Source organism: Pongo pygmaeus, chromosome 4, assembly GCF_028885625.2.
Source record: "Pongo pygmaeus isolate AG05252 chromosome 4, NHGRI_mPonPyg2-v2.0_pri, whole genome shotgun sequence".
Classification (NCBI taxonomy): Eukaryota; Metazoa; Chordata; class Mammalia; order Primates; family Hominidae; genus Pongo; species Pongo pygmaeus.
Window position 1 is genome coordinate 64,013,074 of NC_072377.2, and position 23,580 is coordinate 64,036,653.

At 35.4% G+C, this 23,580-nt stretch overlaps 1 protein-coding gene across 2 annotated transcripts in view; it reads left to right on the forward strand.

Moving 5' to 3' along the window:
- Positions 1-23,580, forward strand: part of RAB3C (RAB3C, member RAS oncogene family) — a 290,956-nt gene that overhangs the window by 131,613 nt on the left and 135,763 nt on the right. For both annotated transcript variants that reach the window (XM_054489820.2, XM_054489821.2), the window contains exon 3: positions 19,873-19,991. In XM_054489820.2, coding sequence (XP_054345795.1) covers positions 19,873-19,991 — 119 coding nt within the window. The remainder of the gene's footprint in view (positions 1-19,872; positions 19,992-23,580) is intronic.

Sequence of the window (23,580 nt, forward strand, 5' to 3'; positions counted from 1 at the left end):
ATAATTCACCAGGTTGAGCATATAGTTGGGCTGCTTGGAGCAGAGGGAAGAACACACAGGGATCAGACCCTGACCTTATTAGCACAGCATGATCATCATGCCTGGCATAATCCAGTCAGAGTGGCACCCAGCTGGAGAAGTTTCTGTCTTTCCTGTAGGAGAAGGATCAGTAGAGGCCAGTGCATCTGCTTCCTGACTCTGCTACCAAGCAATTCAAGCAGTAGAGTCTGTTTACAGGGTAAGAAAAATACATTTGTCTGGCACACAATCCCTGAAAGAACTTTTTGCATTGAAATAGGAATTTGAATTATAGTCAGAATACTAATTCCCTTTCAGGTTTCTCATGCCAACAGTCATGTTGTCAGTGAAATTTAAATGTGGGAAAAATGCTTTTATGGACTGCCAGATTGTTTGGCAAATGATTTAGGTCTATTTGGTTTATTTGTGATGCAGTGATTTATGTTAACTGCAAAATAATATGAAAATAAAGAATTAAAATTTTTTAATATGAAAAATAAAGAATTAAATTTTGCTGTATACATGGGTTTTATTTCTCCAACAATAACATTCTTAGTCCTACCTCATCTTTCTTCTTAAATTTAAAATGTTAATGTACAGATGTATGCTATATAGCATATATTTGCTTGTCTGCTTTCTTTTTCACACATAAATCAATATAGGTCCTTTCTCATTTGTGGCTTTTTACTCTCATTTTCTGTTGATCTGGAAATAATATGGTTGGTTCATTTGTAATAACTTCTGGAAATTTGTTTTCTCTGCCTTAGCGGAGAAATCAACCCCTAAAGATAATTCATTTTGAATACATTCTGTAGATGTTATTCTATATTTAAATTGTGTCAAGTTGTAATAAGAGTTTGGCCTTAATTTTACATGTTGTTGTCTTTTGGCATTTCAGTCAAATTTTATCCTTTTCAAAAGCAGCACCCAAAGTGATAGTGTTAAAGTGGCCCTGGGTGCCCATGGGACTCACCTTCTGTACACCACCCAGGCCCTTCTACCTTCCAGAGAGGTAGCACCTCCTCCACAGAGGCGAGTCCACAATTCACAGTCCAGTCCTCAAACTGAGATGTCTGCCTTTCTAGCTTCTTAATCCTTGCAGCTAATGATCAGTTCTGTTTTGAATGAAGATGTATAAAATGAAAAAAGCCATTTCCCATGCTGTATGCTCTATCAGAAAGACTTCTATCCTCAAAGTTGATAGGAAGTCACTCTTCAGACTTCTGAGGTTTATCAAGCCTGGCCCATAATTGTTGTTGAATTGTTTTCCATAGGTGCGTCTTTCAATCCTTTCGTCTTCTTTGTAGCTGGCCTCTGACCCACACCTCTGATTTCATTTCCTCCAATTATGGATCCGAGCGCCAGTCTCATTGGTGTCTGATCAGAACTAAACAGAAAAAGAATTACTTTAACAGCAATTGAAGCCATTTCTGGATGGTTTCAACATATCCAAAAAAAATTCAGTGAAAAGCCAGGGTTTGTCTCTAATTAGCTGTGTGATGGTGAAGCCTCATTTGCTGTTATCATTGATCTTAGGAGGCCGTGGGTAACTTTGTGCCTTGTAAAGTTTGATATTGTATAATCTCATAGAGAAATGTGAGATCACTAAATTCACACATGAAAGTACACTAGGCTGTCTGAGGCCTTGGTCTGAGTGTCATCATTTCCCAAATGCTAGACAAATAGGCTTAATATTTTTTACCAACTTAACCACTTGTGGGACAGTACTGGCCCACTCAAAATTGCTTTTGATGTTTAGATACTCCATTTGAATGTACTATCATCCCACTATGGTTTTAGAATTATTTAAGATGAAATATTATTTTAAAAGCAACTAATAAGTAAATTGGACCCACTTATAAAGAGAAATGTATATCATTATTAATAGTAGTACTATTTCAGGTCAAATCAAGAAGCTTTTCCAGGCCGGGCGTGGTGGCTCACACCTATAATCCCAGCACTTTGGGAGGCCAAGGCGGGAGGATCATTTGAGGTCAGGAGTTCAAGACCAGCCTGGCCAACATTGCGAAACCCCATTTCTACTAAAAATACAAAAATTAGCCCAGCATGGTGGCACACACCTGTAATCTCAGCTACTCAAGAGTCTGAGGCAGGAGAATTGCCTGAGTCTGGGAGGCGGAGGTTGCAGTGAGCCGAGATCACACCACTGCACTCTAGCCTGGGCAAAAGAGCAAGACTCTGTCTCAAAATAAATAAATAAATAAATAGAAATTTTAAAAAAAAGAGCAGCTTTTCCAAAGTTGACACCCTTTCTCTGGTATCTTCTCCCTGGCTTTCCCCTGCTCTTCCTAAAGGCAGCCATTTTATCCTCTTGTTGCACATCTGTTGCACAGCCAGCTATATGCTTGCTCTCTCTATGGTGTACATGATGAGATGCTGCAGCAGCTTCTAGTTCTCTAGCATCTGATTTCTACATTTTCATTTCCCTTTTTCTTTCTATCTATTTTAGGGAGTTCATCACCAGACATAATACTTATTGATTCTTATCACTGAAAGTAGTGTGAGATGCGGGAATCTGCTTTAATCTCGAAACACTCATATAATTCACTAGGCCCTTTGTTTCCATGAGGATCAAAACAATCATAAAAATAAGAATGTGCAGAAGACCTTAAAGAAATCAGCAAGCATAATCAGATGATAGTAATGAAAAGAATTTAATTGCGTATTTCATCTTTGCATTCTGTTCTCCTTTTATGTAAGGAGGCATGGAGAGAGAAAATGAGAGCATGTGGATACTGGCTGATCCTGAAGGACAAATATCTTTGTTTTCTCTTCTCCCCTGGGAGTGGGATGAGCAAGAAACAATGTTCCACTGTGCAATCCAGTTTTGTCTTAACAGACACTTTCTATTGGGATCTGACAGGCTCGCTTCGATTTTTTACTCTTATTAACACAATCAATAGTGATGATGCTGCCTCTAGCATTTTATACTTTTCAGAGAACTTTTCTCATTTATGGCTTGCAATTCAACTCACTATTAGGTATTGATTTCATTTTGGAAATCAGGAAACATGCACAGAGAGGTTAGATGATATTTCTGAAGATACCCTGCATGTGAGTCTTAGAGCCAGGGTAGGAACCCAGGTGTTCTAACTCCAAAGCCCTTTCTTTGTGCCACACATTGCTATTACCGAATAAAAAAGCAGAGGGAGTCTCATTTATTGAGTACCTAGTATTCACAAGAAGCATTACATACATTACTTAATTCTCACAGTAATCTTGAGAGATAGATAATATCATCATTATTTTAGCTAGAAAGCAAAAACTCAAAGGGGTTTAATTACTTGCCCAGGGTCATATAACTGATACCATGTCAAATATTACATTTTCTTTCCTCCATTACAGATTGTGGATCCTCCTCTGGAATACACAAGAATTTGTTCTTGGTACTCTACCTCCACCCCCACCATCCCCTCGGATACTATAGTTTAAAAGATAGGGAGGGTATGATCATCATACTGCACATGTGCAGTGCCTGGTGAATTTTTCAATGCCAAACAGAAGCCTCTGCAATACCTAAATATTGTTTCGGTTCTTACAATGTAAAAATGGTAGAAAATGCACAAAAGATGAACATCAGTGTCAGCCTTTTTCCCATGATTGTGATTTTCATGAGGTAACAAACACCCCTCAGCCCATCAAAATCTACCCATCACTGGGAACCTGCACCAACCATACCCGTTCCTGGAGCTTACTTCAGCTTACATTGATTTGTTTTTTTCTCTGATTTCTCTAGTACATACATCATGCTATAAACCCTTCACACACAATCAGGCTCTCAGATTGCTTTATGTGCTTCATTTTGCCAGTTTATGGGAAATACAAATTTTCTGATTTCAAGGTTGTATCTAATAGATGTTTACTTTTTATTTTTCTCAGTACCCCACACAATGCTAGGAATATAGATATTTAATGTTTGGTTGGTTTTCATTAAGAAGTTAAGTTAAGAATATTGATTAAACAACATAATTTTTGCTTTGTATCAATTTTGAGTCCAAACATCAATTTCACCTAGGCACTAAATTGTTTGGGATAAGTTAATAACTAGTTTTATTCTTGGTTTAAAACGGTCTACAAAAAAAAGAATAGCCATTTGATAGATTTTTTTTTCTTGAGACAGAGTCTGGCTCTGTCACCCAGGCTGGAGTTCAGTGGAGTGATCTTGGCTCACTTCAACCTCTGCCTCCTGGGTTCAAGCAATTCCTGCCTCAGCCTCCCAAGTAGCTGGGATTACAGGCATGCGCCATGATGCCTGGCTAATTTTTGTATTTTTAGTAGAGACAGGGTTTCACCATGTTAGCCAGGCTGATCTCGAACTTCTAACCTCCAGTGATCCACCCATCTCAGCCTCCCAAAGTGCTGGGATTATAGGCGTAAGCCATCATGCCTGACCTAGAATATTTTTATTTTTATTTTTATTTTTATTTTTGAAGATATATGTGGATTCTCTTGAACATGAAAACACACGGTCAAATGGGTGAAAGGAGTGTAGTCAATGAAGAAGGCAAAGATAAGAAAACATAGGGACAGGCTGGGAAACATGACCAAATTCTGACATGAAGGGATCAAAAACAAAAGAATAAACACACATACTAAGTATAAATGTAAATATAAAATTGGATAGGGATCTTGGGGCCAAATAAAAAGTAGCCTAAGAAATTTGGACTGTATTCTATGGCCAGTACGAAGACATAGACTGTTTTTGAACAGGAGTGAGTGGTAGTCCAGATGGTGATGGAGGTAGTGGGGTCATCTCTAAACTTCAATACCTCAGGGGCCAGTCAACAACATAAAGACAGCCAGATAAGAGTACAAAAGTGGCAGCTGCTACTAGTTGTAGTCCTCCGTGGCCACACAGCAATGCAGGCACCATTTTTACCATCTTTTGAAATTTTTCAAAACAAATTAGAAATCTGGGCTTTTGTGTAAAAAATTTACATTTTAAAATGTTAGCTTAAGGAATTTTAAACACGATGTTAATCAAACAGGCCACTTCTGTGAGGCAGATACCAACCTGTGATCTTGACCTACGTGAGTGACACAATCACTTTTCAAAATAGTTAACTAAAGAAAGCTGGTCAGAATCAGGGCAAGAACTGCACATGGCAGAGAAATATTCTTATTTTAGAGGCGAACTCACTGGTTTTATTTTAAAATGAACATGTTTACAGTGTGTAAATCAGCTGAGCTTTAGAACTTTTGCAAACATTCACTCTTTAGAATTGACAATGGTAATATAACAAGAATCCTTAAAATACATCAGAAATTATGAACTTGCTTTATAAACCCTCATCTGGCTTTAAACATGAATTAAATTAAACAGGTGCTAGAGGACTTTTGAGACAATAATTAACTAAGTATTCATTGATAAAACACAGGCATAAACCAGGACATTCTTGGACAAACTAGGACGTATGGTTACCCTATCTACTTACATATAGTTGGAATTCTAAAATAAACACATTTTAAAAATGAGGTTAAAGTAGCTTGAAGGGTTAATAACTGAAATTTTCTTCTAGAATTGTTACAAGACAATAATCCTCAAAATTGGGAAGCACAGTTATTCCCCCAGCAGCACATGTAAAAAGAATGTAAATGTAGCCACATCACAGTGAAACTACAGAATACCAAAGATGAAAGGAAGCTCCTAAAAGCAGCTTCAGAGTAATGATAGTTCATATGTTGGGGACAAATGAAAAAGAGCCTAAGAAACTTGGACTTTATTTCCTAGCCAATAGGAAGACATAGCATGGTTTTCAACAAGAGGTGAATGGTAGTATGGATGGTGATGGAAGTCATGGGGTCTTTATCGCAATAAAGATAGTGATTAAAATGGAACAATAATTACATTTACAGCAGACTTTTCAATGGTATCAACTGAAGCCTGAAGACAATGGAATAATGTGGTAAAGTGAAGATAGGCTATAACTAGAATTATATACCCAGCTAAACATTATTCATAAGTAAGGGTTAAACAAAAATATATTTGGACATACAAAAGAAGTATTTATTACCGGCAGACCTTCCCCAATGGGATTTCTAAAAAAATGCATTTGAGATGCAAGAAAAAATTGTGAGCAGAGAAACTGGAAAACATGTGGATAAATACAAACAAATAATGTCTGTGTTAAAAAGTGTCTGACTTAGGGAGTAAAAAATCAAGGTAGTTTAAAATATAAAACATTGTACAACATTATGATTTAAGATAGGAATGGATGACTGAAAAATTGAATTTTGGAGAATGAAGTTAAAGATATTGCTTGCTTATTTTAAATATAAGTTTCAACATTTTGATAATCACTTTATTATAGGCATAACTTCCAAATTAATAAAGAGATGAATGAGATTGGACAAAATAGAAAATTTTCAACCAAAGAGAAAGCAGGATGTGAAAAAAAGAAACATAACATAATCAGGCCAAATGTCATAGAATAAAATAGTAAATATAAAAATAAGCATAGTGGTTATTATAGAAAATATTAGTGGGCCAATTTCCTGTTAAAAGGATTCTGATCCACTATATCAAAAATACTATGAGAAAGAAAAATATATTTTAATTCAGAGCTGAAAAGGACTTAGAAAATGTAGTTTCTCATTTATAAATGAGAAAATCAAAGCCTAGAGAGTCCTGTGAGATAACCAAGGTCACTTTTTTTTTTAAAATTATTATTATACTTTAAGTTTTAGAGTACATGTGCACAATGTGCAGGTTAGTTACATATGTATACATGTGCCATGTTGGTGTGCTGCACCCATTAACTTGCCATTTAGCATTAGGTATAACGCCTAATGCTATCCCTCCCCCCTCCCCCCACTCCACAACAGTCCCCAGAGTGTGATGTTCCCCTTCCTGTGTCCATGTGTTCTCATTGTTCAGTTCCCATCTATGAGTGAGAACATGTGGTGTTTGGTTTTTTGTCCTTGCGTTAGTTTACTGAGAATGATGATTTCCAATTTCATCCATGTCCCTACAAATGACATGAACTCATCATTTTTTCTGGCTGCATAGTATTCCATGGTGTATATGTGCCACATTTTCTTAATCCAGTCTATCATTGTTGGACATTTGGGTTGGTTCCAAGTCTTTGCTATTGTGAATAGTGCCGCAATAAACATACGTGTGCATGTGTCTTTATAGCAGCATGATTTATAATCCTTTGGGTATATACCCAGTAATGGGATGGCTGGGTCAAATGGTATTTCTAGTTCTAGATCCCTGAGGAATCGCCACACTGACTTCCACAATGGTTGAACTAGTTTACAGTCCCACCAACAGTATAAAAGTGTTCCTATTTCTCCACATCCTCTCCAGCACCTGTTGTTTCTTGACTTTTTAATGGTTGCCATTCTAACTGGTGTGAGATGGTATCTCATTGTGGTTTTGATTTGCATTTCTCTGATGGCCAGTGATGATGAGCATTTTTTCATGTGTCTTTTGGCTTCATAAATGTCTTCTTTTGAGAAGTGTCTGTTCATATCCTTTGCCCACTTTTTGATGGGGTTGTTTGTTTTTTTCTTGTAAATTTGTTTGAGTTCATTGTAGATTCTGGATATTAGCCCTTTGTCAGATGAGTAGGTTGCAAAAATTTTCTCCCATTTTGTAGGTTGCCTGTTCACTCTGATGGTAGTTTCTTTTGCTGTGCAGAAGCTCTTTAGTTTAATGAGATCCCATTTGTCAATTTTGGCTTTTGTTGCCATTGCTTTTGGTGTTTTAGACATGAAGTCCTTGCCCATGCCTATGTCCTGAATGGTAATGCCTAGGTTTTCTTCTAGGGTTTTTATGGTTTTAGGTCTAACATTTAAGTCTTTAATCCATCTTGAATTAATTTTTGTATAAGGTGTAAGGAAGGGATCCAGTTTCAGCTTTCTACATATGGCTAGTCAGTTTTCCCAGCACCATTTATTAAGTAGGGAATCCTTTCCCCATTGCTTGTTTTTCTCAGGTTTGTCAAAGATCAGATAGTTGTAGATATGCGGTGTTATTTCTGAGGGCTCTGTTCTGTTCCATTGATCTATAGCTCTGTTTTGGTACCAGTACCATGCTGTTTTGGTTACTGTAGCCTTGTAGTATAGTTTGAAGTTAGGTAGCGTGATGCCTTCAGCTTTGTTCTTTTGGCTTAGGATTGACTTGGCAATGTGGGCTCTTTTTTGGTTCCATATGAACTTTAAAGTAGTTTTTTCCAATTCTGTGAAGAAAGTCATTGGTAGCTTGATGGGGATGGCATTGAATCTATAAATTACCTGGGGCAGTATGGCCATTTTCATGATATTGATTCTTCCTACCCATAAGCATGGAATGTTCTTCCATTTGTTTGTATCCTCTTTTATTTCATTGAGCAGTGGTTTATAGTTCTCCTTGAAGAGGTCCTTCACGTCCCTTGTAAGTTGGATTCCTAGGTATTTTATTCTCTTTGAAGCAATTGTGAATGGGAGTTCACTCATGATTTGGCTCTCTGTTTGCCTGTTATTGGTGTATAAGAATGCTTGTGATTTTTGTACATTGATTTTGTATCCTGAGACTTTGCTGAATTTGCTTATCAGCTTAAGGAGATTTTGGACTGAGACAATGGGGTTTTCTAGATATACAATCATGTCATCTGCAAACAGGGACAATTTGATTTCCTCTTTTCCTAATTGAATACCATTTATTTCCTTCTCCTGCCTAATTGCCCTGGCCAGAACTTCCAACACTATGTTGAATAGGAGTGGTGAGAGAGGGCATCCCTGCCTTGTGCCAGTTTTCAAAGGGAATGCTTCCAGTTTTTGTCCATTCAGTATGATATTGGCTGTGGGTTTGTCATAGATAGCTCTTATTATTTTGAGATACATCCCATCAATACCTAATTTATTGAGAGTTTTTAGCATGAAGGGTTGTTGAATTTTGTCAAAGGCCTTTTCTGCATCTATTGAGATAATCATATGGTTTTTGTCTTTGGTTCTGTTTATATGCTGGATTACATTTATTGATTTGCATATATTGAACCAGCCTTGCATCCCAGGGATGATAACCAAGGTCACTTTTCTAACAAGTACCAGAGATTCAACCAGAACCTAGGTTTCCTGTCTTCTAATACTATACGATGTATTAAATTATACTTTTGTCTTCTTTTCCACAAAAACGTGTTTAATTCCACAGGCTGAGTTTCCTGTGCATCTTTTTTTTTTCTTCTTGAAGATACTACTAGCTTTGTCTCCAGGACTAAAAGTATTTTTTTTTTTTCCTAGAGGGTAGATAAGAGTGTGACTCGTGATGAGAATAAAAATATTGCAATAAAGAAAAATCTTAGGTGATTTTTTTTCTTTGCTTTGACTGACCTAAGCTTAAGGAAAGATAATTTCTTGTCTAATTGTATCTTTAAAAGTATGGAAGGTAATTAATGAAGGAAGAAGAAGAAGAATATTGAATAGGTGGAACATTTTCAGCTTGTTAAAATTTGTGAGTTTTGATGTTGTGATTAAAGATTTTAAGTGCTGGTGACACAGTAGATTTTGGAGAATTTCATTGACTTTAGTTTTTTGCACAAGTTAAACTCGAGATATCTGTGTGTCCCATGATGAAAATATGATTATGGAATACAGAAGTGTAGTCAAGCTTTCCTAGTAAGCGGAGCTATTATATTTATAGATTACATTTGAAACTGCGAAGACAGTGTAGTATCTGGTAGCATCATACAAGACGATGAGAGAGAATGAAGATCAGAAGCCTGTATAGCACCTTTAAGAGGTGAGCAGAAAGGGAAGCTTGCCAATCAGGAAGAGGAGCTTGCCAAGTGAAGAAGAAAACTTAAAGAGACTAAAGAATCAGGAGAACGTCATGCCCTGGAAGAGTGAATTTAAAGAAATAAGGGGTTATCATCTATACCGTGTGTTTTAGAATAGACAAGTAAGATGAGAACCAAAAGTTAAACTGCTGGATATGGCAGTGATGAGGTCATTGATTATTTTAGCATGAACAATTTCAGTAGAGTCTTAGCACTGGACGCAGCTACAATTGGTTGAAAAATGAATGGGGTTTGAAATAACGAAGCTGAAAAAGATCTAAAGCACATACATGAACAAAGGTTCAAAAGCGAGATGATAACATCAAATGGAAAGCCAAAGTAAAAAAACTATAACCTAAATTCTTCACTATTCAACCTAATATACAGAAAGAGGACTAGACTTTGGATATTTGAGAAAAGCTGGTCTTTGGTATGACCTGTGTCACTTCCCAGCACTGTGACTTAGAACTGGCACCTAACCTCTTTATTTCTCAGTTTCATCATCTAAAAAATGGTCTACTGCTTCAGAATAAATAAATGGCATGATATATATGAATGTGCATGTATGTAACACCCTGTTTAAGTCTACATTCTTGATGTTGTTTTTGTAATATTTTATTGGTAGTTAGCTCAGTAAAAAGCCTAAACTTGTGGTATACTTTGATATTACTTTTATCTAAACCCTGTTTTTGATCATGCTCTGCCCAGTCACCTATACCCATCCCCAAATCATGACTTGAATAGATCTCATAGTATTTCCAGTCATTGTTCTCTTATTCAAAAAAAAAACTCAGGCAGAACACAGGGGACTTTTAGGGCAGTGAAACTACTCCATATGATACTATAATTGTGGATTCATGTCATTACAAATTTCTGCAAAACCACAGGATGTAAAGCACCATGAGGGAAACCTAATGTAAACACCTAATGTAAACTATGGACTTTGGGTGATAATGATTTGTTAATGTAGGTTCATCAGTTGTAACAAATGCACCACTTGGGTGGGGGATGTTGATAGTGGAGGAGGCTATGCATGTGTGGGGCTAGGGTGTTTATGAGATAGCCCCGTATTTTGTTCAGTTTTGCGTGAACCTAAAACTGCTTTTAAAAAAGTTGATTATTAAGACAGAAAGAAATCTCAGTACTGTTGAGCCCAGTTTAAAAAGGCAAAATTGTCATATCCAGTTTAACAATAATATTCTTCCCTTACCATAAATCTGACTATATTCTCAGGGACTGGTAGTACAATCAAAAGAGCAGCCTGATCCTCCCTTTCCGTCCCTTCTTTTTGTTGCTCTTGCTGTTTCAAAATCAGGGATGAAGAAGAGCTGGGAGACGAGGGGAGGGCAGATGACTGTACATAACCTGATGTGCAATTACAATTCTTTCTTGGCTTCTTCAGTGAAGCCTGTCCTGCCACCCACAGGACAAGCTTCTGTGTGACGGTCATCTGAATGCTGATTCCCTTATGGAGGACTTTCAGGAAGCCTGTTAGGGCTCTCTCGCTGCATAGTGCCATGACATGGAAGATTTGCTCAGATTCCTTCTCTTTTAAAATTTCTTCAGCTCCCTTCTGCCCCTGTTAATATACATCATAGCTTTCCACACCTCATCCAGGAGACAGCTCTCTTGGAGTTGGCTTAATGGCAAAATGTCTCAAGTGCAGCTACTTTCTGTAGTGTTTACTGATCCATGGGAAACTCACATAATCTAGCCATGCTAACCTGTGGGAAATCAGGCTTCTCCACTGCCTCCCGTTCCTCAACCCTTCTGTCTCTTTCCAGGTATCAAGTACTCCTGCACAAAAGCAGATCAAAATTTCATTGTTTAAGCAGATACTATTCAATGAGCCCAATCGGCACATGGCTTTGTGTGCATGAAAGTGCCCATCCCTTTATAAAGAGTCTGGTTTGAGTCTTAGTTGCCTATTTTAGGGCAATAGTAAAAGTCCCATTCAAAAGCCTGTTATCCTTTAAAACGCAATGCATTTGATCTAATGCAAGCATTTCTTATTGTGTTCTGTGAAGAAAAACAATTCTCAACCTTGACTAAAAGCTGTAAGCTGCCTGCATTTATGTATTTATCCTGCAGGTTTTGGAAAATATTGAATGTAATCAAAATCCCACTGGGAAAAAGTATGTCAAAAAGATTAATTAGAAGGAAAGCAAAAATGATGTCTTCTCCTGCCTTTGTGTTAAACATTCTTAGAAAACAAGCACTGAAATAAAATAAGTAAACATGCCTTTATATACTTTCGGCTGTAATTTTATTAAGGTCTGGAAGAGAGTTCCTCTGAGTGTTTAAATAGCATTTACTGAAAACCATCTCCAACTTTCATGAGCAGAAACATACAATTGGTAGATATGTCAGGGTATTACTGAGAATGGAGTCAAAGGCCCCTTATAAAAAAGCTATCTATGGCTTTTCCTCTCTTCCAGGAAAGACGAATTGCCATGGTAACACTGCCATGAAATAATAGGTCAGGTTTTATCCTTCTGCCTCAGGCTTATTCTATTAGATTTTACTTAGAAGTGGATGCCATTGTAAAATGAAGGTTTTTGGTATTTCAAAACTAAACATCATGACAAGAAAAATCTGATCAATAAAATCTGCTGGTATGAAAAGGATGGATAAAGGACAATAGGTAGGGAGTTAAACTGATTGAAGAACTATTTAGAGGCTGGTTTATTAGTACTCTTCTAAAATGTGGGCTTGTTTCACAGATGCTTGTATAACTGAATATGCGTAAATGCAGCCAGGCTGACTGCACAAGATCAGTTGGGAAAAGTGGTTTGTAAATTTTATTTTAATGGAGGATTAACTGCTCTAAGGAAAAAGTTTCCATTTCATTCCAAATGAAACAAGAAAGCATAAAACATTTAAGCTTCCTATTTTTCTTACTATTTTTGAAAGACAAATTCAATACTGTTTTGTGCCTATTTATGGAAATTTCTAAAAATGCAACTTGGGAGCAAGTATTAATGACATTACACAAACAACATGGTGTGTAATAATTGAAATTCTGTTGTTTCTGTTGTTTGGGGGAGTTGTGTCTCAGTATATGCATCATGACTTTACATTTTTCTGGAACAGTAACTCAATCATTTTGGGATGAAATTCCAACAGAAACTAATATACAATTTTTGTCATATCAAGCAACATTGCTCTGTCCTTCTAATAGGACACACATTAGAATAAGAGAGGAATAGATAGATATCTAGTTTTTAAAGTAACAAGATATATCAAACCAACTTTTTTGAAGAGTTTCATTTAATTTAATGTAAGTTAAATGTAGAACATGGTAGTGGATTTTAGCATAACATCTTTGCTGAATTCACACAGTGAGACTATGTTTGACTTCTCCATAGACCACCTTGAATTTTCTGTAGTTTTTTCTTCTGTAAAGTACTAACAGTGTGTGTGGGTAGCTCTGAGATTTATATTGCCCTCAGTCTGATCATGAAGATTGCAAAGTGGGGTCAGTGACTGTGCTAGTTTCCTAGGGCTGCTATAACAAAGAGGCACAAACTGGGTGGCTTAACACAGCAGAAATTTATTGTCTCACAGTTCCAGAGGCTGGAAGTTCTAAATTAAAGTGTCAGCAGTGCCATGCTGTCTCTGAAAGCTCTAGGGGAGAATCCAATTCTTGGCAGTCCTTGTCTTATAGATTCATCAGGCCAGTCTCTGCCTCTGCTTTTACATGGCTTTCTCCTGTGAGTGTTATGTCTCCAAAGTGTTATGTATATAAAGATTAAGGCCCATTTTAATCCAAAGTGACCTACCCACTGGGTACAGGGTATACTGCTCGGTTGATGGGTACACCAAAATCTCAGAAATAACCACTAAACAACTTAATTCATTTAACCAAACACCACCTGTTCCCCAAAAACCTATTGAAATAATTTGAAAAAAGAAGACCTCATTTAATTTGGTTACATCTGCAATGACCCTTTTTCTAAATAAAGTCACCTTCATAGGTTCTGGGGTGAGGAATTCAGTGTATATTTCTGGGGGACACAATACAACCCACAGCAGAAACTGAATTGAGGGACTTCGACACTAAATAAATGGTCTGTATTACAATTTTAAATTGCTATGCTGTCTAGTTCTTTAGGGAAATAAATGGCGATATTATTTGAGTTATGTTTCATTACTAATGGTTACTCTCATTTTCCCTTTCCCTTCAACTTTAAATTTTTGTAGATATATAGAGAATATGGTATTCCTAATTAAGTGCTCTCAATGTATAGAATTTTAAAATGTACAAATATGGTTAGAATAGGTAAAATAAGTTTACTATATACCTATCACAGTTCCTAACTTGTAATAGGTGTTCCACTAAATGTTTATTGAATGAATCAACCAGTGTTAACATTAAAATATATTGAGCATAATTTAATCTGTCTTTAATGATTCAAAACAATTTCTTTGGGCAAAAGGTAACTAGGTATGAATTAAGAGATCCCCACTTGCCTGAGTGCTCAATGACTGAGTATTTATTCTGTTTCACTTCTTTATGTCCATTTGGAAACTCATTAGGTTTTTTGTCTTGGATTACACTGTTCCCAGCCCCCATTTCTTTTGACTTCCCCCTTTGGGTTATCACATATTCTTTTCTATAGCTTAATTAAACTACTTTTGTTGAACAATTAACATCAAGTGTTTTGATTTGGTTTCTCCCCCAAAAAATTGTCTACTTTATCATGTATCAGGATTGTCTGTCCTTTGATCTATTTTTCTCTGTCTAGGTATCCAATAAATGTATTTTGATTGTGGTTATATTATTTGAGTTATATTTCTTTACTAACGGTTACTCCCATTTTCCCTTTAATTGAATACAAGGAGAAGTAACCACTAAAACAAAAAACAAAGTACATTACAACTCCTACCTTACAAATGACTGCTATTTCCTCAATTTTAAAATTGAATGTTATTTCTGCATGACCTTAGAAGGTTTTAAGAATTCAGTACATAACAGTTTTTAAAAAGAAAGATTTCATTAGAAAAACATTCTAAGGCAGAAACAAAGAGTGCCAAAATTCAAACCGAAAAAGTTTTAAGCTACTACTTATCAAGCTGTGAATGTTTTCTATTTTATAGTTTTTTCTTGACAGATATTCAAGTATTTGTTAATCAAACTTGCCATTAATGCCAAAATTCCCCTAAAAACATGATTAGGAAATCAAAATATTTAAGCTAACTGAAATGATTTTTTTTTTCAAAAAAAAAGGAAAATGAAAGCTATATCACTCATGGAAGAAAGTTTTTATTTTTTAATCACATTTTTATCCCTCATTTTCTCTCCGATATTTCCAGTTGTGTTTTTCAGTCACGAGAAGCCTACATTTATGGAAAATCAGCAAGTATACCCAGTTATTAGCGTCAGCTAGGGAGAGGAACAACACAAAGCCAGGATTTTGAGCCAGCTTCCTGGGCAAATTGGGAAAAGATACCATTTTAGTTAGTTACCTGAGACTGTTCAAGTTTAATTACATTAGTGGCACTTGACATTATAAAATGTTTTTTTCTTTCAGATATAACCTTCTTCCATCATTAGTAAATGTCAATTATAATGAAGTGTTTTTCCCACTTCCTCTTCTTCCTGATATAACGGAAGAAAATGCTAATGAGTTTATAATCCTGAAATTGTTTTCAAAGCCAAAACAAAGTCAACTTGGTGTCTGTTTATTAGCTGAATTTTATTCTTTATATTTGGAGAATAAATGTTCTCATTTTGTTTCTTACTATATTTTCCCTACTTCGTGCAATTTCTTATTCTCCCTGCGAGCTTTTAAATGATAAATATTACCAATTAGATTGTATTTCTGGGTTCAAATCAGAATGATGTTGAAGATCTTGCCCCTTGCTGTGACTTAAGTACCATCTGAAAGCTTCTATATTTTTTTTCTTAAAAGCTGGTTTTTCCCTCTCTCATTTTTGATTTTGATACATAATGGCTATTCAACCTGTGGTTTCTAACAGTTTCCTGTAACATTTCAATCAGAATATAATGGTGACTTGATTTCTTCTCTCTCAAAGATTAAATATATCCACAATATGAAATTGATGCATTTTATAACAAAGAACAAGTTTCTTTACTGTCAAAATGAAATTAACATCTTTTGAAAAGGGGACACCATCACTGGAAGAAGTCAAGAAGGAAGACAGAGATAAAGTCAGTTTTCAAACACAACATTATTCAGTGTCTGTGCTGAAAACATGCTTGACAGAAAAGGTCTGGGTCACCTTTTAGCAGTGTCTTGGTATACTGGTTGTTTCCCCTACTGAGAAATTAGGGGGAAGCTGTCTATTGTAGTGCAGAGAAGGCAGCAGGCATGGGGTCCCAACCTGTAAGAATGCTTTGTAATCAATGCCAAAAAAAAAGCGTGACCAAGAGAAAAAGAAAGCCATTTAAAGTTACTTTACAATAGGCAAAATAAAAATGGTAAATTACACTTATAGATAATATGTTCTGGAAAATATGAACCCAAGCCAAATGTGGGAAAATTTTAAAATAGACTGACTAGTTATAAGGGGTTATGCTCCCCAGAAAGCTTACACATATCACAAAAGCTTTGCTTAAACCCTAAAGTATAATAATAATAAAAAATAAAAAAATAAAAAAATAAAAAATAAATAAAAAACTTTTGGTAGGTAAAAAAAAAAAAGCTTTGCTTATACTTTTCATTTTAAACAGTCTTTGGAAGTTTGGTTCTGACATTTTATCCATGTTGTCTAACTTTCTTCTTTGTTTCACCGTTGGATATACTGCTAACTGAATTAAATCCAATGAATATATAAGAATATCCAAATAAGTTCAAGATTTGCTTCTTTCTGCCTAATTTGTATATTTGTCCCAATGAGATACACTTTACTACATCTATGTTTATCCCTAGCATCTACATTTTTATTTTAAAATATTTATAAAATAGTAAGCAAAGTCCAATAAAATATTCAAATAGTGGCCAAATAATTTCTATCATATAGTCATGCAATTATGCAACATTGCATTTTTATTATTATGGCTGGGATTCAACTCTTAAGTTCATTAACCATTTATTTACCTTTTCAATAATTTTTACTATTAGAATACTTAACTTTTTTAGTGATTTCTTAGCACCATTTTACATATTAAATATATTAACCTTTGGTCTCTCTGGTCTAGTGCAAATATACTTCCCAGTTTATCATTTGATGTTCTATCGTTTTAATTTTACTTTTTTTATATTCAAGGGATTGACAGATTTTCATGTGGTGAACTTTACTTTCTTTTTTATTTTCTGCCATTGATAGTATGTTCTGAAAGATCTTCCTCACCTGTTTTACGTTATTTCTGCTATTTTGAGTACTATAATCTGTTTTCATCCTACTTTTGAAACTTTATTTTCTGTAAAATTACCAAATAAATACCTTGTAATCAGGCCAGCCTTACCCCTGCTCCAAGAGTAGAATATAATTGTTGGCTTCACAAAAATTCACACTCTTAGCTAATTTTCAGTTCCATTTTATACCCTACATTCTTCCAGAATAATTCACTGATTCCCAGCCTCCTTTGATCACTCTTCTCTAAACTTTCAGGAGCCAAATAGGATATAACACACAAATTGGGAAAGAGTTGTAGGCAATCTTTAGTTTCACACTGCTGTTCATGGTGGAGTGTAAGCATCTAAGCAGGTACACACCTATGGGTGAAGAATAGCAAATTCAACATGAGCCCTTCCCAATAGTGACCTTATGAGGCATTAATTTCATTTTGATGGTAAAGGGAGCTGTTCCTGTGTGCAGCACATTAGTTTTGCCTCCAAGGCCTGTTAAATCTTAGGGGTAGCTGGGATGCACTCTGAATCCAAAGGAGGCATCTCTGGGATAAGAAAGTCCAGATTGATGTCGGAAAGAAGATAATATTTCTGTCCAAAATGCTAAGCATCTAAAGAGTACTAGGAAAGCGAAGTTAGATGCCAGTCTCCAGGGAAAGTGGCAAAGAGAGAAACTGAAGAGCATTTGAATTATAAGTGATGCCCCAGGTCCTGACGAGGGAGTTTGAATTGAGGAACAATTACTCTAATTATACTGTAAGGTATATGTGATATATACAGGTCCATTTTGTTGATGTATCTGCCTCTGATTCCCAAATTTAACTGTTATATGCCATCTCTCTTTTGCAAGTGTCAAACTTCTGTACTTGTAAGCTGCTGTCTTTATCTTGTATTAGCCTTGCTGTCCCACATCTAAGTAATAAAAGCTAGTACTTGCCATTTTTTGACCAATTTTTGTGTGCTGCTCTCTGTGGGAAGCACTTTACATGAATTACTTCATGGAACCCTAACAAGCATGCTAAATGTTAGAGGGATTTGGTTTACAGAGGTTCAGTAACTTGGCCACATTCCTCAGCTATCTAATGGGAGAGAAGGACCTCAAATCTGCATCTGTCTGACTCAAACATACATATAAAGCAGGTATTTTTATTCCCATTTTACAATTAAATAAACTGAGACTGAATTGCAAGCTTCTTAAAAGCAGGGACCTTTTTATAAACTTCCTTTTTTCCCCACAGTGGCTTGTACTTAGTAGATAGACAAATGCATAGTGGTGGAGCTAATACACTCCTCTGATCTTAAACTGCAATAAAAAGCTCAGATTTTAAATAAATATGATCTATCTTTTTATTTTGTTTTCTATAGTTAGATGCCGCTTAATGAAAGTAAACATATGTAGAAGGTACTTTGAGCGGGTTCTTTACCAAAAAAAGAATTTTTCAGAATATTGCAGAACTGCCATATAAAAATCATTAGGACATAAAAGTGGCTTAAAAGAGGTAGCAACTTATCCTAGATCACAAAGAAAAGAATAGAAACAAAGAAACAAATGAAAAAAAAAACCAAAAAAACCCTGTGCACTTTAACTCCATCCTCCCACATTCTGACTTTGTGTTATTACAATTTACATATATTTATATTGCCTTTCTCTTAACAGGTTGCTGTAACTACTGTTGTTTTGATAGATTTGTCTTCTGTGCTTCATACTAGAGTTATGAGGGGATTGCCACCACAATTATACAGTATTGTCGGTTTGTCTATGTGCTTACTTTTAACAGTGGGTTTTATACCTTTAAGTGTCTTCTTTTTGCATATTAATGGAGTTTTTTTTCAAATTGAAGAACTCCCTTTAACATTTGTAGATGGGTCTGGTGGTGGTGAATTTTCTCAGCTTTTGTTTGCCTGAGAAAGACTTCATCTCCTTCATAGATAAAGGATATTTTTGCTGGCTACAGTATTCTTTGATGGCAGATTTTTCAGCACTTTGAAAATGCAGTCCCACTCTCTCCTGGCCTTTATGGTTTTCATTGAGAAGCCTGTTGTCAGACAAATTGGAGCTCCTTTATATGTTATTTGCTTCTTTGTACTTGCTGCTTTTAGGATTCTCCATTTGTCCTTGACCTTTGAGATTCTGACTATTATAAGCCTTGGGGTAGTCTTATTTGGGTCAAATCTGTTTGGTATTCCCTGACCTTGCTACATCTGGTTATTTATCTCTTTCTCAAGCTTTGGAAAGTTTTCTCTTATTATTTCTTTAAATAAGCTTTCTATCCCTTGCTCCTGCTCAACTCTTTTGAACACCAATAATTTTTAGATTTGGTCATTTGAAGTACAAATATAGAGTTTGGTAGAAGAAATAAGATGTAGTGTTTGCTAACTCAGTAGGGTGACTGTAATTTACAATAATCAATTGTATATTTTAAAGTAGCTAGGAGTGAATAATCTGAATGTTTCTGCATAAAGAAAAGACAAATATTTAAAGTGTTGTATATCTTAATTATACTGATTTGATCTTTACAAATTATATAAATATATTAAATTATTACATGTACCCTGAAAATATCTACATCTATTATGTATCAGTAAAAAAATCATTTTAAAAAATCATTAGAGGAAACAAGACTTAAAAAGATAGACAGCTATACACAACAAGTACATTTTAGACTCTATTGTGACTCTTTTTGGAATTATTAATCACTTCCCAAAAATGTATTGCCTTATTTCTGAGAGATTATCATTTTTTTTTTATTCTTTAGGACACAGCAGGCCAGGAAAGATACAGGACTATCACCACAGCCTATTATCGTGGAGCCATGGGCTTTATTTTAATGTATGACATTACAAATGAAGAATCCTTCAATGCAGTACAAGATTGGTAAGTTAGAGCAAATACTCTTATTACTGATAATGATGGTTCTCTGGTCAACTCTGTCTTTCTCCCCAAAGCAGTGACCATACTGCAATGTAATATATGTGTTTACATTACACTACAATCCCGCCTGTGCTTCATTTAAAAAAAAAAAAATGCTGTTTATGCACAGAAGCATTATTTAGGGATTGATAAGAAGTCATTCTGATGATTTTTCTGCATTTTGTTCATTCCAGTGCTTTGCATTTTGTCATCATTGCTTCCATGGAAACTAGTGCATTGCTTTTGATTTTTTAAAATATAAATAACGAATGGTTTGGCAGTTTACTGATCTAAAATAGGGATCTAGAAACTATGGCTCGTGTGCCAAATCTGGCCCACTGCTTGTTTAGTAAATCAACTTTTATTAGCATACACTCCCCTCATTGTTGTCTTTGACTGCCTTAACACCACCACAGCAGAGTTAAGTAGTTGCAACAGAAACCATAGTGCCGGTAAAGCCTAAAATATTTTCAGTCTGGCCATTTATGAAAAAAGTTTATGGACCCCTTATCCAAAAGATTTGTTAAACAGGTTATTCAAACTGAAAAATTTTGAAGGACTGAGATAAAGGATAAGATAAAACCAAAACTTTTTCTGACTCATAGCTGCATCGAACTATCTGAAAATACTTCTGACCCTGATGAGTGTTTACAGTGGGGGGTTATTCCTATGGCTACAGTATCCTTCATTCTATCCCACCAGCACCTTGAGAGGAGACACTGAAAAGCCAACGAGAATGGTCATGAGCTCAAGCACAGGGCTAAAGAGGACAGTTTTTCTGTGGAAAGAGCGAGAATCTAGGTAGGGCTTTGTGTGACATTAGGAAGGAAATGGAGCTCCCAAAATGGAGTTCCCACTGGTGGTGGCTAGGACTGACTGAAGAAATACCACATTTTAACTGTAAATATAATCACATATTATCTTATGTAAGGAAAACTTTGACAATACATAGGCAAAACCGACAGCATTCTTTTTTTTGTTTTGTTTTCTATGATAATATTATCCAAAATGATTTTTACAGATATATCAGTTCAGTGAGGGTCAGATGCTATTAAAAATATTTCCATTTGCTTTTGTTTTTTTCTTTTCAATTTTAATTCTTCATCTAGGAAGACTTCTTATTTACACACACACACACACACACACACAGTTACAATGCAAGAATAATACTATTGGCAATAGCAATTCAAAAGAGAAATACAGGGTTATAAACTAAAAAAGACAAGTTTAAGATGTATTCTTCCACTGAGGAATGCAGAAGAAAGCTTAAGTAACTATTCTTTTTAGTAAACTGAATATTGTAAAAATGCCAGTATTTCTCAAATTAATTTATAAACTCAAGGCGATCTTAATTAAATACAGCAGATTTTGTACAAAATGAAATGAAATAGGAAATCCAGAGATAGGCATAAATCTATATGAGGATATAGTTTATGATAAAAGTAGCATTCAAGTTAGTGACAAAAAGATTGGTTCAATTAAGAGTGTTATGATATCTAGTTAATTGCCACATATAGCCTGAAACACATATTGCTATGTAATATGGTAATTTTAACCTTGACTACTTCCTGTCTTAAAATGTTAAGATCCAGGAATCCCAGGCCAGAAGTGCTATTATAAGTTTTCCAAAAGAACAAGATCTTAAAAGCATGGAAGACCTCTGCCCAAAATTCCTGCCTCATCAATGCCTGCTGAATTAATTAAAACTTCCTCAGCCTGACTTTCCGACATACCACATAATGGTGCCACTATATCTTCATGCCTTCATCTCTTACTATTCTAGAAGCAAACTAAACCATTCATTGTTTCTGAAGCCCAGCTTAAACTTTCCAACATTTGTGCTTCTTTTCTTCTATCCTTTTTTTCTCTGCTTTGCATGTCTCTTTCCTCAATCTGTTAATCCATCTGCCCCAAGGCATATAGATTTGTCAAAAACCAACAAAATCCTCTTCTAGAAACAAACCCTTACCTACTTTTTTTAATCCAAAATTAGATGATCACTTGATTTATTAGGGTTTTTTAATTCATTCAACAAGCACTTATTGAGCACCTAACTTTGACAGCCAATCTGTCAGACATAGCGTTTAGTACCTATGCCAGCATTTACTATCTCAGTTAATAGATCCACCATCACCCAGTTATCTGATGTAGAAATATGAGCACTGTCTTTTATTTCTTCCTCTTTTACAAATAGAATCTCATTGACCACCAAGTCCAATCATTTTGACTTTCTAAATGCCTCTCCAATCTATTGCTCTTTTTTCTTCCTATTGCCATTGTCTTAATCCAAACCATTCATTTAGGAGTCCTTTATCTTATCTCCTGATCTTCAGGTTCCACCCTCTACAGGTGATCCATCTTATTGCCATCAGAGCTACATAAGTGAACTTTAGTACATCTCGGGCCTTAAAAATAAAACTTCCAGTAATATCTTATTATGTGCAGTAGCGATTCTGGGGAGCACATGTTAATCACCTGTAGAGCTTTGACAACATACACAAGCCCAGACTCCACTCTGGATCTACTAAATCAAATCTCCCATAAGATACACAGGCATATGAATTTTTCAAGGCTCCACAGGTGATTCTGAAGCCCATTTCTGGTTAAGACCATTGATTTGTAATGAAATCCAAACTCACTAACATAGTGGACAGTGCAACCTCCAGGTATCTATTTCACTGACATCATCTCCTATCACTCTCTTCCATACGCTCTATGTTTCATCTAAACAGAAATTTTCTCAGTTTACCTAAACTCCATCCTTTTACTACCTCTGTTTCTCTGCCTGAAATACTTTCTCTGTTATCTTTAAAAAGTCTATTTACTTTTCAAGGCTATCTCTTTTACAAAGCTTTAAAAGATATCTCTACCCCTTTTCCTACCCACTCCCACCTTTATTCACAACAGACAATACTATCCACACCCTCATCTCTGCACCCACACTACCCTGGCACTTTCTGCAGATCACGTAAGACCTAGCGGACTCTGCTATTATTTCATTATATTTTCATTAATCATTTTTCCCCATTACAGAATACAATACAATACAATACAATACAATACAATACATGCACTCTTATTTTTTCTCATTTCTTTATCGTGGTAAAATATATATAACATAAAATTTACTGTCTTAACCATTTTTTCTGTACATAGTTCAGTAGTATTAAATACATTCAACCATCACCACCATCCAGCTCCAGAATTCTTATCATCTTGCAAAACTTATATTTAAACAGTAACTTCCCATCACTCTTTCCCTGCACCCCTCAGCAAACACAAACCTGCTTTCTGTCTCTACGATTTTAACTACTTTAAGTAGCTCATATGAGTGGAATCATGCAGTATTTGTCTTTTAGTGACTGGCTTATTTTACTTAACATACTGTCCTCAAGTTTCATCCATATTGTAGCATGTCAGAATGTCCTTCCATTTTATATTTTATTATATATAATAAAATATACATTATATATAACTTATATGTTACATATAATAAAATATACATACACTCATACACACAATATATGTTACATAATGTACATTGTGTGTATGT